This window comes from Condylura cristata, unplaced genomic scaffold (genome assembly GCF_000260355.1).
Source record: "Condylura cristata isolate star-nosed mole 26May11 unplaced genomic scaffold, ConCri1.0 scaffold00019, whole genome shotgun sequence".
In the NCBI taxonomy this organism is placed as follows: domain Eukaryota; kingdom Metazoa; phylum Chordata; class Mammalia; order Eulipotyphla; family Talpidae; genus Condylura; species Condylura cristata.
The window spans coordinates 18562895-18581357 of NW_004567120.1; the positions used below are offsets into that span (position 1 = coordinate 18562895).

An 18463-nucleotide genomic window follows, 5' to 3' on the forward strand; every position below is an offset into this window, starting at 1 on the left:
AATTTAGGAGGACCAAAATCAAAATACAAAAGAGAATACAGACTACTAGCTCTGGTTTCACATTTTAGTTAACATATCTTTTAGTAAGCACCAGTAGTTATGTTTGAATGAACATCATCAGCATTGGTTACTTTCCCATTTGCCTTGTGCCATAATTTCAGCTATATAAGCAAACATGAGACGTGGTAAATTATTGTCACCAGTGACAAAAATTTGGGGGGCTATTTTTGACAAATAGAACAGGAGTCTGAAAAACGTGTGCTATAGAATTGGTCTTAATTTATTAAGATAATGTAAACCATGAAGTGTGAGTGGAAGAAAAGAAGAAATCTCTTGTCCAAATCAAGACAAAGCCAGTCATTGTTAGTTGGCAGGGGCCTGTACAGATGGAAAAAGCCATTGGTTGACATGAGCCTATTCTTGAATATTGGCAGGCTGTATAGATATATTTGAGAACATTTACAATATAGCATTTTTTAAAAAATTACTGATGTAACAGTGGTTTACAACAATGTATATGATTAGGTTTGCACCTCCTCAGATGTATGTTTCAACACCACACTGACCACCAAGATACATGTCCTCCCCCCAGTGTTTCTGGCCCCCCCTTCAACTTCCCCTTCTTGTATTTTAAATTCTACCATCAGGTTTCTAGGATTCCTTTGGGTTTTGGTTTCCTAGAACATGCTATCATTATTTTTTTCCCATATTATGGGGAATAATTTAGAGCTCCTTACTGAAAATAACACACTGTGACCACCAAAGGGTTAAAAAGAATTAAGATTATTTCTCATACAGGTGACAAGGAGCCCTCTGTTTTTGTTGCTGTACTTAGGTTTGTTTACAGTAAATATTGTGGAGTAATGCGACATGCTAAGTTGTGTTTGGAGAGCTCTTATGCTCCGAAAGTAGTGCCAGTTAATACTTGATGAATTTACAGAGATTCTGTTACAGATAGACTTGATTTTCCTTGTATTCAAACTGGAGATACACTTAGAAGCTGTGCTTCATGCCTGATTCACAATAGCAAGTGTCAGGGCCTGATGAAATAGGAAATAGATTAGACTAGGAAAACAGCTGCAAACGGCTCCTTTGCAGGCTCCTTAGGGAATTCATGCCTTTCCAGTGCATGCTTTGTCACCTTCCCAGAGAGAAGGCTGAAAACAAAATATATCCGAACCTATGTACATGATACCGAGGAATAACAAAATCACAAAATTTAGAGCAGAGAAGTTGTTGACATCCAGACATGAAAGAATATTACAATGTCTCTTTAGGAAGTGGTTTTCTCTTTGGAGCTCCTCTCTGCTCCTGGGACAGCTGACCCAGCTTTGTCATCTACAAGCTACCTGAAGATCAGACACTGTTAATGGTATGGAAACTCTGCCGAAGCTGCCAGGTCTACTAGATTGCTTCTCTGTGCGTTCCCATAAAACTGTAGGGAGTGTTTTGTAAATCAGGTAAACACAAGTAAGAGTCACGCCCCTGGTGTCCCGCTGTCACAGCAGTTCCCAGATCATTGTTGTGGGGCCATTGCAAAGCAATAGCCAGACTTCTGGCAGTGACAGACTCCAAACTGGTTACATGTGCTACCTCACCAGGATGAACTCAGCAAAGTAAAACAACAAAGAAAAAACAAAGACACATAGATGCTTTGTCTCTGATGGCAAATTTTTCTCAGCCTCTAAATTGAAAGCATGTACGGCATTTTTACATTCACTGAGACTTGAACATTTTAAAGAGAGATGGTAAACTGCCTAGACAGCAGAAACTAGAGTTTATTGTGAGCAAAGGAAATACTTTGTGTATTTGAGTGTGCATATTAAAAATCCACTATTGCCTTCACTTTTCTCTTTGGGAAAATGCATTGTTGGTCTTTAGCACGGCAGCTCAATTCCCTCTACTGCTCCTCAGTTTTGGTCAGTGCGCACCTGATCCAACATGTGAGACCAATGCTTTTGTTCCTAAGATGTTCATATTTGAGTTCCTTTAGACCTCCCCTTTCTTAAATTCTATTCTTTCCTTTTCTTTAGGAGCTGTGCAGTCAGTTCTAACTGAAAATGTCTGACAGTCTGGACAATGAAGAGAAACCCCCCGCACCCCCACTGAGGATGAATAGTAACAACCGGGATTCTTCTGCACTCAACCACAGCTCCAAACCACTTCCCATGGCCCCTGAAGAGAAGAATAAGAAAGCCAGGCTTCGCTCTATCTTCCCAGGAGGAGGGGATAAAAGTAAAGTATCAGTGGCCGGGCATTGAAAAGGGGCCAATTTATTCTTTCATTGTCTCTTTCTTGGGTAGTCATTTCTTGAGCATTGGTTGTTCAGAGCCTGCCTGACCTTTACATCTACATCTTCGGAGTTTGAATTTGTCAGAGGATGTTTGTTTGACTTACGGTGGGTTTTACAGAAAATACACTTAATGCTGTCTTTATCTTTCACATAAAGTTGAACTCATAGTTTTCAGCCAAGGGAAATCATAGCAACAGTATTGTCTTGACTCTAAAAACAGTAACTTTTTTTTCTGATAACTTGGGAGAGAATTTATAGCAACCCCTTCCTAACTGTGAGTTGTCCTTATTGGAAATTTGAGGATAGGTGGATTTACTTCTGTATACTTTTCAACAACTGTGAAAATTTTGAACTGAGTATACGGGAGTCAGTCCAAGCTGCCACATTATTATCATTCTAATGATATCACTAGTTGAGAAGAAACTTTGCGGTCATGTGTTTCCTCTCTGATTTCTCTGCCTGTTGCCCCCTACAATCAGCCCTGTTTACACTGAGTGTCACGCCAATATAATAGCATTTATCCTTGTGTTGTTCACAATACCATTTGGTGCTTAAATACCATTTGCTGAGTCCTTGTAACACTGGATGATATAAACTATTAAATAATTGTCAGGTTGCATTCATTAGCATAAAAACTTAACCATGGCTTCTGTAAATGTGACTCTTGAGGCAGAAGAGAGTGAAACAAATACAAGAGCACTGGTTACACCAAAAAGTACCAGGAGGGCAAGAAGGGAAATGTCTTTAAAGGAGAAACGGGACATTCTTGATCTGCTTCTTCAAGGCAAAGCAAGTAGCTGTGTGGGTCGCTTGTACGGTATTAACAAAACCACAATTCGATCAATAAGGAAAGCTGAAACACTTATTAGGGCCAGTTTTGCGTCGTGTGCACCTACGTCACTTAAAAGATCCTTCATCCCTCGTGACCCAAAGATGCAAAAGATGGAAATGCTGTTAAACTTCTGGATTGAAGACCAGCAAAAGAATAATGAAGCACTCTCTATGCAAGGGATCTGTGACCGTGCAAGAGGAATTTTTGAAGACATGTTTTCAGATACTGATGTGCGTCCAGAAAAGAATTTCACTGGGAGAAAGGGATGGTTTGAGAAATTTGTGGTTCGCCATGACCTGGAGACCAAGTCCTATGTCACAGTGGTGCCAAAAAAGGAACCAGAACCTGCTGCTCCTGTTTTGTATCCACCACAACTGCAGAAGGTTATTCTAGAAGGAGATTATCTACCTGCACAAATCTTTGGTGCTGTCGAGACCGCCATGCTTTGGAAACCCTTGAATAAACCTACTTGCCCTTTTGAAGAGCAAGAGCCAACTGATGCTGACATGCGATCAGCAAAAACAGAGAGGCTGACATTTCTATTCTGTGCCAACACTTCAGGTCACCTCATAGTGAAACCACTGCTGCTCTATAAGAAATTATGCCCAAACCTCCTCAGGGGAAAAAACCGAGCCAAGTTTCCGGTGTATTGGCGTGCAAACAGAAAAGCCTGGATGACGCCTTCTCTCCTTAAGGAATGGTTTGAACAGTGCTTTCTTGTGGAAGTTCAAGACTACTTGAAAGCAAAAAATCTTGAATTCAAAGTCCTGCTAATTCTTCACAGTCCTTTTGGCACCTCAGATGCATTTGCGAATGCACATCCTAATGTTAAGGTTGTCTTTATAACTAGTCACGTGTCTCATATCCTTGAGCCCTTAGACCAGTGTTTGATCCGGCCATTCAAGAAGATTTATGCGAAACTAATGTACAACTTTGTGGTTCAGAATCTCGCAAAGGTTCCGTTGTCTGAAGATCCTAGTGCATGGGATTCTTACACCATCACTAATGCTGTATTCTTAATAAAAGAGGCATTAAATAGCTTAACAGAGCCTATCATTAACGTGACCTGGGAGAAGATTTGGCTAGAGATGGTGAAATACCTTTCAGCGATCACTTCTGAAGACAAAGATTCTTTGGATCAAGAAGAACCAATGGATGAAGATGAGCATTTGCTACAGGAGCAATCATTGGCAGAAGTTGGATCTGAACCTGTTGACACTCATTCAGGTGATGTGATGCCACTAGAGGATGACTCTCCAGAAGTTTCTACTACCCCAGAGGTGGTTATCATAACTGATGATGAAGATATTTAGGAAACTATGGGAGACAATTAAGTTACAGGAATAAAAAAAAAAAAAAGATTAAAACCTCCCCAAGATATTAATGAAATGTGATAGCCTTAACATCTCAACTCTTAACTATCCCAAGCTTGAATGATTTTGTGTAATGCTATAAAGAGGTGTTTTGAAGCCTTTGAAAAACCACTTTGGACAAAAAGCCTCTTCAGCAGCATGTAAATCATCGACTTTGTCATTATTACTGTTGCTGGACAGCAGAATAGCTGCCTTCGGATAATGCTCAAATGATTAAATTGAACTCTATATAGAGGTGCTAAGAGTCTTTTTACAACACTGTATTGGGAAGAAAGCAACCTCAGAAGAACCAAATTCAACTAGTGCAATTTAAATAGCCTTGCTGGACAGCTGATAAGCTGCCTTCAAACAAAGTTTGAATAATTTAAATTGAGCTCTATATGGAAGTACTAGGGTACCTTCAGAAAAAGATTTGAGAAGATAGAAAACATCTTCAGAAGAGCCAAAATCATTAAGTTGGACCACTTAATTCACTTGCTTGAAGGGCTAATGTCACAAGCAAGTTAGAATTTCAGGATTGGATTTAGGTGACTCCGAGAGAATGGAGATCCATGATCTGAACTAACAGTCTGTCTCTATTCATTTACTCATTGTCACCACCATTTTTCACTGCCATGTTGTACATCCTCATCACCTCTGGAGATGACTTCAGTATTTCAATGGGAATTGTATAGAAACTATTATTTTGACTGCATTAAGCTATGTAAACTCTCATTCATATTATGTGATATACTGTTGTTTTGTCTTACTGCACACAAAAAAATTATGAGAGCTTCAAGAGGTCACTTCCCCTGCCATTTTTCTTTTTAACCTAAAATTATAATTTCCTCAACTGAACTCTCCTAACCTGGAGGGCTTTTCAGGAACCTGACCCTCATCAGAAAGGAGGGGGGTCACTCTTACTATGTTTCCACACCTCAGTGACTGCTTGGCTGACATCACAATCATTTATGAGCTATTGGAAAGAGACTTAGACTTGGGTTCTAGAGACCTGGGTTTGAGTCCAGCTCTGCCGCTGATTACTGTGACTTTGGGCTTGTCACATAGTCTCTCTGAGTCTCGGTTTCATCACCTGTTCAATGAAGATAGTAACACCTGATCTACCTCACAAGATACTTTTGATAACCACATGCAGTTCTAAGTATCAGAGTGCTATTAAAAGTTAACGTAAAAAGTGCTAAGTAATTGTGAGGTATCATTACATTTGTATCATTCTGAACCTTACAAACAAGTGAAATATTAGATCTTAGAAACTTTGTTTCTTTTCATAATAACTTTTTCCTTAACTAGAATTTCTGTCAGTTATAGAATTTTTTTACGGGTTTAAATTGTCCATAATTTCACAAACCAAAGATACGTAATTAGGTTGTTTTGTTTTTTTTTTCCTTCTAGTCCCTTTTTCATCATATAGAATTTTTTCATCAATATCAAAAAGTTGAAAAAACAAACATATAAAAAAGTTAATATCCCATGTATTCCCAAATCCTAGAAATAATGTTACCATTTTGGTGGATTTCTTTCCAGATATGTTTATGGCTACATACACACATTCACACACACACACATTATACATACATACATACATATTACATATATATAATATATATATATATATATATATATAGCTTGTATCCCACTTTTTCACTCACCATTTTCATCTTGAATATTTCCCTACATTTAACAAAGGTTTTCAGAATAAATATCATTTTTGATGGTTTATAATATTTCATCATATAGTGGCTTCATGGTTTATTTACTCATTTTCTTTGGTGGATATTTGGGGTCTTTCCCAAATTTTTGTCATAAATTATGTTTATTTCTTTAGTTAAATGAAAATAACTTGCTTAAGTGACAGCAGAGGTTTATTTGATTTAAGAAGTCTAAGATCTACATTTCATTGACAAAATGGAACTTCAAGAGACAGGTAGAAGAAAAAATAAGGGTAGATGTAATTTCAAGATGGATGATCCCTCTTTGCTGGAGATTATTCCAGAAGGTGATCTGTGTAAGAGCAAATTAGGAGAGACAATTTGCTGCCATTGTGTGGAACTTCACCATAGAAAACTTTCTAGAATTTAGACCAGGAAAAGTACACCCTGAAGAGGTTTAATGTTATGTTATCGAGCCTTGGAAGTATGAAGCTGTTCTTGTTGGCTACTAGAAAGCTTGGAGCCGGATGTGTGGCCCATGCATAGCCTGGTAAGGGGACTTAATGGTATGTATGTACTTCGTATTTGCTTTCTTCCAGGCTCCATTTTGTTTTTATTCTTTTGTTTTTTTTAACTTTTTAGTTTTTTATCTCCTTTGAATTTGTGATCTTATATTGTATTTTGTGTATTCTTGTAAGCCATCTGATGAGCCATTTTGGAACAAGGTGGGGAATAAATACATGAATGAAAAAAAATACATGAATAAATACATGAGCAAATAAACCAATAAGGCAAAGGCAATGAGGCAAATGAATCAGCCAGGACTCTGAATTGGCACAGTGCCTCTAAAATTAACCAAAATTAAGGACTTGAAACTTGGAAGAACATGTGGGAAAGAAGCAGGTGAGGCTGCATTTGGAGGGGCCACGTTCTGTGTGACATCTGTGTCTTCTAAAGCGTACTTATGTGTTGTGTGTCTTGTGCTGCACTTGAGCATTAGGTGTGTTTCAGAGGACATGCAATGCTTTGTGAAAGGCTGTGTCTTTAGAGATCACGGTTCGTGTGTATTTTGTTTGTGGGTAATCCAGAGAGATTTGGGAGCTGGAGAGCCTGGAAATGAAGTGAAAGCTCCTTTTGGAGGACTAGGAGTGGGGAGTTGAATATAAAGCAAATCAAGACTAATGGGAAGTGACCTGCCACTTACTGACTAGTTAGTGGGTGCCAGGCTATGTAACAGGCACTTTACCTGTATTAAGATTTTTAAAACTTCAGCCACTCTGTATTATCCTCTTTTTACAGAGGTGGCAATTTATATTCAAAGGCTTAAAATCAACAACTGAGAGTCACATAACAAGTGACTAAAGCCAGAAATCTCCCAGGTCTCTCTGACTCCAAACCCTATGCTTGTTCTACCCTATCACACTGTCGTGCAGCTGGACAAAGGGAATGTGTGGTAATCTACATTCCTGGCATCCAAAAGCCAGCATTGGCTTTCACTTTTCCTTAAGAAGATGGCAGTGTGCTTTGAAACGTATTTGAATTTCAGAAAAGGGGATTCTCTTATCACCTGTAAGAAGGAAAGAATTTTTTTTTTTAAGAAATGATGGCGAGAAAATATTATTGACAATAGACATGTGCTAACATTTGATTTGGGTGTTTTGTGGGTTAGATTATCACTTGGTGTGTGTACTTTATAGGCTTACATGTTGCTTACTTTAGAAAGTTGAGGTTCTAAATGAGTGTGTTCATATATGTGAAAAGTTCTTAAAGTGCCATATAGTTTTGTTATTGTATTGCATATATATTGTTCTAATTCCTAGAGTATGTTATCTTCTATATATATACTACACAGCAGGAAGCATTGCTGTGTACCCATTATATTAAACAAACTCAGTTTATGGTCTTGTTAATCAAATGTTTTGGTCAATGCATATTACTAACTTTCATCTAATTAATGCACAATAAAAAATTCTTAGTGTGATAACTAGACTGAACAGTATGCAATCTTTCTTCAGTGATGCTGAAGACCTTGTGGGGTTTTTCAGCAGTTCAAACATATTATCGTTTCACCAACCATGAGTGGGAGTCTCAATTAACTGAGGGTTCTGATATCAGAAAGCCAGATGTCAGAGGCTGCTACATCCTCAATGGCACTTATGTTCCTCTTGGTTCTCCAAAGGTAGTCCATGCAGCTCAGCAGAGTGCTCTTTGGAGGTCACTGCCCTGTGCTTTGGGAAAAATGAAGGGTATGTTTTCTTGCTTGTCCTCCAGGGTCAGTGCTATGTGCTGGGAGAAGAGCCTGCTGTACTTTATTTCTAGAAGTCTTCTGTGGTTGAAATGGAAAGAAGCTGGGCTATTGATGCACTCAATCTCCTAGGGCCTATGCTTCCACTTCAAGGCTGGTACACAGGGCGACTGGGGACAAATATGGTGGCCCAATAAAACCAGCTGACGGTCACATTCAAGAGAAGTATGGAATGCAGGATGGGGAGGTGTGTACACTGAAGGAAAGAAGCAACAGGGAGAAGTTGAGGAAAATAATGTTTGAGAGAGAATCTAGGAGGTGGGGAAGTTACAGGGGATGGGTGAAAATGGGAACACAGAAGAGCCGTATCCAACAAAATGAAATGTTGCAGAAAGGAAAGTTGACACAGGCCAACTGTCAGTGAAGTGGCTTTTCTCCTAAAAGCAAATGAGGCCTTTTTATTCCTGTCAAACTTGTATCCTACAGAATTACCCACATAATCAGAAATGTCTGCTTTAGGACATTGCCTCATCTTTCCTTTTTATTTTCAAACATTTTCCATTGAAACTGTTGCACTTGTGAATTGGGTGTAAATGAGAGTGGGACCTGGTGTGTGTTGCCTGGAAGGAGATGGGTAAGAGTCAACTTCCTAATATTTGCCCAAATGATCACTATTGCTAAATATTTTTGAGAGACCCTTAGGTGATGACTGTCTGCCTGTATGAGTGGAGGTTGCTAGAAGGGGACACATGGGACCATCATTCCCCTTCCCCATCATCCTCATGGAACACCTAAGCTACGAATGGAACTCATAGCTGCTCTTGCAGAAGCAGGTGCCACTTTGAGTGGTAATTTATGCTAACTTATGGATGGCATAGATTGTTTTCCATAGCCATCCAAGACCTACTAGGAGGAAAAGAGTTTTCTGTTCCACTAGAGGGAGTAGAACTAGACATAAAGAATTCCCAATATGCTGACTGGATCTTAAGAATTACGAAGAGTAAAATTTCAGAGGTCCTCTGTTGGCCTCTCATGGCTTTAGTAAGTTCTACCTGAAGGTAGGAGAATGAAGCACCATGGGCCTTCCCAACTATCTGCTTCTGGAATTTGCTAATATAATTTAAAAAAAAAATTGAGCAGCGAACATTCAAAACAGCCCATTGCAATCTTCTTGGTAGCTGTATTTCCAAGGGCATCACACATGGGATGGACGTGCTGGGTTTAAAAAGTGGGGATTACTTATTCCTCCCAAAAACAAAGTCACCCCACTGCTATGAGTAGTGCTAGTGAGCTGATATATTTGGGGTGGCAGTTTTTGGGGTACCGCAGTGTTCCAAGTACATGTGTATCATTTACCTGCTTCAGACCTGTGATAGAACAGGGATAATCCCCACTTTACAGAGGAAGGCAGAAATTTAGAGAGGTTAAATGATTTCCAAGAGTTGGCTCCCAACTAATAACAAAGCAAGGCAGACATAGAATTTGGATCCTGCGATTCCTAGGCCAGTGACTATTGAATATTAATTATTAATTAACCTGCTTACGTATAAACTTAGACTGTTGAGTAATTTCTATCACCATATAGAATTTCCCCCCTTGTGATGAGAACCTTTAAGATAGACTTCTTATAGCAATTTTCATACATACAAGACAGTATTGTTAATGACCTTTGCGATTTTGAGGCTTTAAAAATTTGCTCCTTTAAAAATTTGAATATCAAAGAGCTGTATTAAAATGGATAACAAAAGCTACCTGTCATTATTTATTTCAGTCATGAAAGGAAATTTGGGCTCTCTTCCTCATTTGAGATCCTATTTCCTCTTCTGCTTAGAATCAGTATATATCTTGCCCAAAATGCTAAGCTAAATCAGATATATCTATCTGCTATGTAAAACCTGTGTTTTAGTCTTTTCCCCATTTTGTACTGTCAGTTTCTTTAAATTCATAGAGCCAAGAAAAAAATACACTTCTATGTTTAACTTTCCATTGTAGTTACTACATAGTACTTTCAAGTGTTTCCAAAGGGAAAATAAACATGAAGACACAATGATATTCTTCCTACCAAAAAAACATTTAGATGAAAACTAGAGAATGAATCTCATCCCTGTGGAAGGGAAAATGGACATATCATGAATCCAGGAGGTAAGAAATTCCCATGGGTAACCTCATACTGTGCTCCCAAACAGAATGTCTGTTTATAGACCAGGAGTGCTGGAGATTATAACCTTTTTTTGCAGAAATCAGCCCCTCTGGGACTGTGGCTCTCGCGATAAAAACCTGCCTCTTTGACACCACCTGCAGGGCAGCTGTTGCCATAGGAACAGTTATTTTGAGGAGACTTCAGAGGAGTCTTCAGGAGGCTTCCCTCTGGAGGGCTATGGCACAACCTGTTCTGTCACCCGCAAATCAGAGGATGGAGCAGGGTGACAGTTTTTTAAATGTAAAAGCAACAGCTCTGTACTTAAGTTCATGTACCTGGTAGTTAAGTAGACACTAAGACATTTTAATTCTTAAAGGCAATAAGGGTAACCTTTGGAAATGGTCTTTGTGAGACACTGACTAGTGGCTCCTTAGTGAATTAGAGAAATTAATGAACCGCTGAAAGCACGTATCTCCAATGAAAGAATGACCAAGTTGCTAAGGGTTAGGTAAAGTGAAGGCTTTCATTTATAGCAGGTAGATGGCACTTTAACAATACTTCTATAACGTTCCAACATTGCTTTCCTGGAGGACTATGGAGAGAAAGAAACAGACACTGCCATATCATGGCACTCCAACACAGCCATCCCCACTGCCTCTGCCAGAAATGGCCCCTGGTCTGGTGGTTAGACTGTAGGAGTACGTGATGTGGAGTATAGTTGCTACTTAGGGGGCAGAGACAAAGAGAAAGGGGAGGGAGGAGGCCTTCTAGGGAGCTAGATATTATGGGATGTAGTGCCTCCCAGGAGAGACCCACACCCAGCAGATCCAGTGCAAGCCCTCTAAAAATATTTTATTAGATCCTTTTGTTCATAGGACTTCAAGGAAGATGGTGGTAGAGACTTCTGTTCAGCCAGCCCATACATAAATGACCTGCATGTGGTCTGAGCACAGACCTACTGTATTAGCAACCTCAGCTTACAAATCAGATATCATAAAATTCGATGTTAAGTATAGGCTTTCCTGGAGCATACTTTTAACCACTTATACACTTCATGCAAAAGGTTGATGCCTGCTTTTTATGTGCCTAGGTCTGCACTGAACATTGTAAGGGTCACCCCCCCACCCCCCGTCTCTCTCTGTCTCTCCTTCTCTGTCTCACAGACAGACAGACAAAAACACTTTACAGGAAATGTGCCAAAAGGTGATCTGAGAGTAACAGAGGCAGCAGCAAGGGCAGATAGGTCTTCCTTTTCCCATTCATTTTCCACCATTCATTTCCTCTCTTTGCACAACAGCAACCATTGTGAAACCTGTCCCCACCAAGCCAGGTGTATGTAGCAGCATAGCGCTACCTGACTTGACTGCTACAAAACACCTGTTATATCCATGTGTTCAAAAAATTCTTTATCAGAGGCTCCAATCCTGTCTGCCCACCATCCTGATTTCCATGGCTACATTTGCCCCATGCATTTTCTGTTTCTTGCTTCCTCATCGATGTCATTATGTACTATACATTCCTCCTTCTAATCCTTGCTCCTAATGCGTCCTCCTTCCCTACCTCCCCATTCTCTATGACCCATTTCTCAAATCCTGCCTCCTCCAGTAAGCCAAGCCCTCACTGTCCACCATAGATTTCTGTGATCTTTTCTTTTGACATGTTACAGCCTTCATTTTCTTCCCAACTTTGCCTCTAATTGTATTTGGTAATATCGTTAGTAGTTTCTTGTTTACTAAGTTTATTTCCCTAATTAGATCATGTCTTCAGATTACTAAACCCCTAATGAATTCACATCATCTGTCACTACACTGATCCATATTTCCACTTCTATTGGTTCACTGACCCACTGACTGATTCAAAACAAAGGAAACTGGGAGAGTAACAGGAGGGAGTTTTTCTTAGACTCAGGCTTGTGAAATGCTTGCTACCTAAAAGTTTTTTATTTTTCCCTTTGGAAAAACTATTTCTGCAACATATGAGTTATATAATATTATGCTTTTAACATTCTGTATTCATGTACATTTTATTGTCATTCTTTATTATGCTATACAACCTAACTTTCCCTGCTTCCATTGCTCTGTAGAAAATGTTGTTTTATACTGTTAGGCCAATTTATATAGGAGAACATCTCTCTACATCTGTCCTCTGCCATTCCTTTTCTTTTCCTGCATGCTCCATTTTCAAGGAGCTAGAGAGTGTTCTAAAAAATTAATTGTGGCAGGGGATATGACATCTCATGAGAAGGCCCCACCAAACTTGCAGGAATTTTAGGGGAAGAGAAAATGGATCTCCTACAACAAAGAAGACTCAGGTGGCAGTTTTCTAAAGTGTTCTCAGGAGGCAAGCATAGCAGCATTTAGGAATTTCATCTGGATATATTTGACAACTTTGGTGGGTCTTGAACTGTACATGCTTTTGGCCCAAAAGTGGTACATGGCAAGAGGTATGCTGAATGAACAGTCTTCCTCACACCACCACCACCACCAACAACAACTTCAAATATAACACCTACTCTAAGACACACTTTCCCACCTCCTGGCCTTCTTGGGGGACCAAGGTCATTGTCTTCCTATCCATGAACACCTAATAGCAGATAGGCATGACCTGTCTCTACCTATTGGGTCTCATATCATAGAGTGAAGGTCATTTATTCATCCATTCATCTGTCTATGTGCATACTCATTCAATATTTATTGGGTCAGGTTTTGTGGTAGATAGACAGAGGTGAATAATCTCTGGTACCTATCTTTAAGGAACTGATGCCCTAGTGATGGACCCAAGTGAGTTAGTCAGTGATTAGTGTTTACTGTGATAAGTATAATAAAGATGAGAGAAATGAGGAGGGACATCTATTCATGATTGAGGGGGAAGATATTTAGAAAAGGCTTCCTGGGAGAAGGTGACCACATAATTGAGGTGAGTGTTAAAAAAAGGAGCACAGCTTATCATGGAAGAGATGGGTGGCATTCCAGATAAAAGCAGCAGCATCATGCAGGCAGTGGCCATGACACACTACTAGTTGTTCTGTGATACAGCTGCAGGTGCTTTGGGATCACTAGTATACAGAATGCAAAGTGGGAGAGGGTGGAGGATGAAGCGTGCAAGTAATTGGAGATCTGGTCCTGGAGCTGTTATGAGTACCATGCTGAGGACTTTGAATTTGATTCTGAAGGTAATTGGGAAACATTGATGTGGGAATGACACCATGTTTGTGCTTGAAAATATCACTTTTAGAAAAGAATGGATTTGGAGGGATGGGATGGAAGGCTGTTGGAGTCATGCAGGTGAAAAATGACTGTGCTGCCTGACTTGAAGGTCAGTGTCAGAACATCAGGAGAGGACAATGCAGGTGGAATATATAGAAGGAGGAATTAACAGAATTGGTCTATCAGGTGGTGGGAGAAGCTAGAGGTAAGGTAGGACATGCAGGAGCAGTTATAGATTCTTGTTTTAGGTGGGGAAGACAGTGGAGACTTAGTTTACATTTGAAAAAACTTAGCAGGGCCAATACGACATCCAAATGTAGGTATTAAGTAGGTAGCTAACTCCATGAAGCTGGAGTGCAACAGAAAGATCAGGGCCAGAGCTATGTATGTTTAGTCATGATAGATGGTAGCTAAAACCATGAATGTGGAGAAGGGGACCCAAGGGAGAAGTGTGTTGATGTAAAGAGTTGAAGACTACTCTGGGAAATACTATTAGGTGTGAAGACCAAAAAATACAGGAATATACTCTAGGAAAGAATTGTGTGAAAAGAAGTCTAGATTGCCTTTCAGAAAGTTTCAGCTGAATAAGGAAAGGCTGAGAGACCATGGCGGCTAGACAAGTGTGGGCCCCCTTCTCCACATCATGGTTTCAGTTACCATCTATACTGATTCCACATACATAGCTTCTGGCCCTGATCTTTCTGCTGCACCTCAGCTTCATGGTGGCAAAGCCAAATAGGAATGCCAGTAGACAGATATACAATAGAAGATATTTGATGGTGTGGGATCCTGGAAAAATGAAAGGAACTAGTGTCTGGAATGCCAGTGGTGGGATAGACCTTAGGTGGAGTGAGGGAGAATAGCATCCATTGCTACAGATGAAAAAAAAAATGTGTAGGAGTGAGAGGGGATTTTGTCAAAGGAGTTCCAAATCTATGACCCCCATTTCTCTCTGAAATAAGAGGATTGCCCATATGTTGGAAGCAAGGCGGAGAAGCTTTAGTGAAATGGTATAAACCTGGAATATTCAGTAAGAATGGGAAAGGAAGTAGGCAAGGGCCAAGAACACCATCCAAGCATCATCAGTGGCTCACCTTTGACCTGTGACCTCTATAGAAGCACCAATGGGCCTGGCTGTGTGAGCCCCCCCCAACCTCAGCGACTCTCAGTAGTGTCAGGAGAGAAGAGGAGTAGTTTTGTTGCTAGAAAATGTTACAGTAAGCTTTTGCAGGTTCAAGGGCAGGAATTTTCAGGGCAGGGACTTAACAATTCAGGTAATGGACCCTAGAGTCTAGGCCAGAAGGAAACTAAAAACTTAACAAAAAGTGGAGGCTTGAAAGATGGAAAAGCTAGAAGGATGAGACGGGAGGTCAAGAATGAGCTAGCAGAATTGCCTGTTTCAGAGAAAGCTTCGTCCTGGATAATGAATAGGTCTGGGCTGCGTCTGGCTCTCTCCTCTGTCTGCATATCACTGAAGGAGCTTAAAAAAAAAATCTTTGAGTCTGGTCTCATCCCCAGAAATCTTGACATAGTAGGTTCTGGGTGGACCCTCAACGCTGGTATTTAATGGAGTTCTGTAGATTATTTTCATGCATCCCTTGTTGAGAACTACTGATTTCAAAGGTGACTGTGACAGTAGATTGTGGAAGAGAAAAGGAGGTGATGTTGAGGGAGGTCAAGGACTTAAAAGGAAAGGCTGTGTAAGAGGTGTCCATTTGTATATTACGTTTCACTGAGGCTGCTAAGGGAAACTGGGAGGTAATCCCTCCAGTGGGTAAGGAGACTTGGCCCGGAGAATGATATGTCAACACAAACCCTCAAATGGGTTTTGTAGGCAAGTGCAGAAACACTGATCACAAGCTAATTGGAATAAAAAGAACAAAACTCTGCCCTCATTTCCCTCAGGCCTTTGGACTTGGGATATCAAAGAATGAGCAGCTTCCAGCAGGACTATCTGATGAAGTGCTGTTCTTAGATGACAGTAGAGTTTAAAGCTGTTTTTCTCAAACCCAGACCCCAAGCAACTTTGATAAATAAAATTGCCAGAGTCAACCTCAGAGTAAATGGGTTTGAATTTCTGGGGCTGGGGGGTCTGATAGAGCCGTCTAAACTTTCCAGATGGGAGGGAAGCACAGTGAAGTTTGAGAGCCAAAGGCAGAAACTGAACATACCAAGTAGCTAAGAAGCTGAAGGTGTAGACAGATTTGTTATGGGAGAGACTCTAGCAACTAGAGGAAATGGAGAAAGCTTGGATGGGGGAAATAGGTGACAGGCAACTACAGGGATTTTTCTTTTGTTAAAATATAGTGAGATGGGAAAGATGTTAAGGATGAGAGAGTCTGAAGAGACTAGTGGGCACCTAGAATTAGAAACACAACACATACACAGAGCTCCAAGGCCGGGCTCTGTTTGTTGTTCGTAGCCTAGTGACCAGACTGTGACCTCTCTCCCAGGTTCCAGTAGAATATGGGCAGTGGGCTTCAAAGCGGCTGTTGTCTGGTTTTCTGCTGTGGGCCAGTATCAGCTCAGAGTTGATCAGAGTGAGTCTTATCACTTCAAAATATAGGGGAGGTGGGATCTGAATATAAATAATGTTGACAGAATTTGGGGGGTGGTGGGATATTTTAGTGTTTTTCAAAAATAAGAAACCTCTTATGTAGACTCCATTTAACCAGCAAGTATTTACTGAGTCCTAGGGCTCAAACCTGTTGAATGTTCATGGTCCTGACTGATAAATAGTGTAGTTAGTAGTGTGTAATATGTAGTATGCAGTATATAGACAATGGGACCTAGGCCCATGCTGACTGCCATGTGCCAGCTCTGTAGCTGTAGGTATGAGGTTTACCTCACAGTCTCATTTTTTTCTACAAATAAGAATACAGTATTAATGCCTACCTTAGATAGTTGTGTTGGAGATGAAATGAGATGAACACAGAGCACTTTGCACATGTTCCATACATGATATTTACTTAGCACGTAGATCTGAGCCAGGCTCTAGGGAAAGTGAGAAGGAGAAAGTCAGTTACCTCTCATTTTAGCTAGTGAGCTAGATACGTAGAAAAGCAACAATAATCAAGTGTTGCTAGGTACCAAGCTCAGAGTATACACTGGTTAGCTCTGTGAGAACTTGAAGAGGGCATTTACTTTGTCTGCAGAGGGAAGACAGGGAAAGACTTGGCAGAGTTGAGGAAGCCCAAGAGGAGTGATTCTTCAAGAATAAGGATTTATTCACACAACTGCCAGGGAGTATGGGAGCTGACAAGACTTTTGAGGTCTAGATCAAGTATGTAAAACTTGGCAGTAAGAGAAAACTTGGCAATTTAAGGAGCGTGAAATGTGTATGGGACAGTGTGGGCCACAAGAATAAACAATGGACAGGTGAGCTGGAGCAGGTGACGCAGGCTTTAGTCAGCATGGTAAAGAGTATGAACTTCTAACATACAAGCAATACAGCCATTTTTCTCCCAAGGGTACAGAAATTTTTATTATGAATTGAGGGGGTTTCAGTAAGAGAGGCAAGAAATTTATGAGACTATGCATTCATTGAATCAAAAGGGAAAAAGAACCTATTAATTTCTATGGTGACATAATGCTAAGCAGCCTTCTCTTTGAAGGTTCAGAAATATGAAGGGCAAATGAAAGCATGAGAGGCATATTAAATGGCTCTGCTGGACTACTCAGAGTTTGTTTTCCTGAGGTTGAAGATATTAAACAAAGGCAGGAATATGGCCAAGTCTGTACACTTCAAAAGATTGCTCACAGGGTAGAGAAATGAATGGCAGGGTGCAAATTGGATTCAGTGAGGATATCTGGAAAATGCTGGTGCCTTGGGTGAACATGATAGTGGATATAGAAACTTCAAGGTAAGTTTGGGAGATAGAAAACCAAGAACTCAGAGACTGATTAATGTAGAATTAAAGTGGGAATAAAAAATGAGTCCTAAATCTGTGACTTGAGTAGTGGAGCAGGGTTGGATTACCTAATAACCAGAGAAAGCTTGTGCTTAAAGTCCAGCAAATCAAGGGCGCCCAAAATTTGGAGCCATTTTTATTGTGAATGTAGCTTTTCAAAAGACATTAATCATCAGATCTTTTTTATCTTCTTTGCTTTGCTTTAGTACTGTTTTTATTTGAATTACATATTGGACATTTTCATAATATTTCATTGCTCAAGGAGAAGTGTAAGGCCTTAACCCTATTCTATTCTAGACTGATAGTGGTGTTTCACTGAGTACATGGATACTGGAGGAAAAGCAAGTTGGGACTTCCTGCCTCTGCTATGCTTAGCCCTGAATGAAGGGAATGACATGAGTAGACTGGTAATAGATGGACATCAAATAGCCTTCTCAGCCCTAGTGAAGTGCTTATGTTTAAGTTGATCTGCTTCAAATGAACAGTCAGTACTAACAGGGAAGTAGGGAGAGTCCATTTTCTGGCAAGAGATTGTGAATGCAAGTAGACATAGTGATTGAAGATAGAGATGAAGATAGGGGTTCTTTTAACCTGCAGTCTAGGGGAATTTTTGAACTTGTAAAATTATATGCAAAATGATGTATGTGTAGAGTAAGTTTTATAAGCAGAGTTCCATAGCTTTTTGCAGATTTTTCTGAAGAATAGTTTTGACCCTAAGAAGGTCACCGACCACTAGGACTTAATTTATTCTGAGATGAATAAAGCTGCTTCTTCATAGTTCCTCAGTTGTCTGGTATTCGTCTAAGACCCTAAA

The 18463-nt window shown here is 40.1% G+C and overlaps 1 protein-coding gene across 5 annotated transcripts in view; it reads left to right on the top strand.

Moving 5' to 3' along the window:
• Window positions 1–18463, top strand: part of PAK3 (p21 protein (Cdc42/Rac)-activated kinase 3) — a 227842-nt gene that overhangs the window by 145521 nt on the left and 63858 nt on the right. For all 5 annotated transcript variants that reach the window (XM_004685713.2, XM_004685712.2, XM_012727145.1 and 2 more), the window contains one exon: window positions 2034–2235. In XM_004685713.2, the coding sequence (XP_004685770.1) occupies window positions 2061–2235 (175 nt within the window). In that variant the 5' untranslated portion in view covers window positions 2034–2060. The remainder of the gene's footprint in view (window positions 1–2033; window positions 2236–18463) is intronic.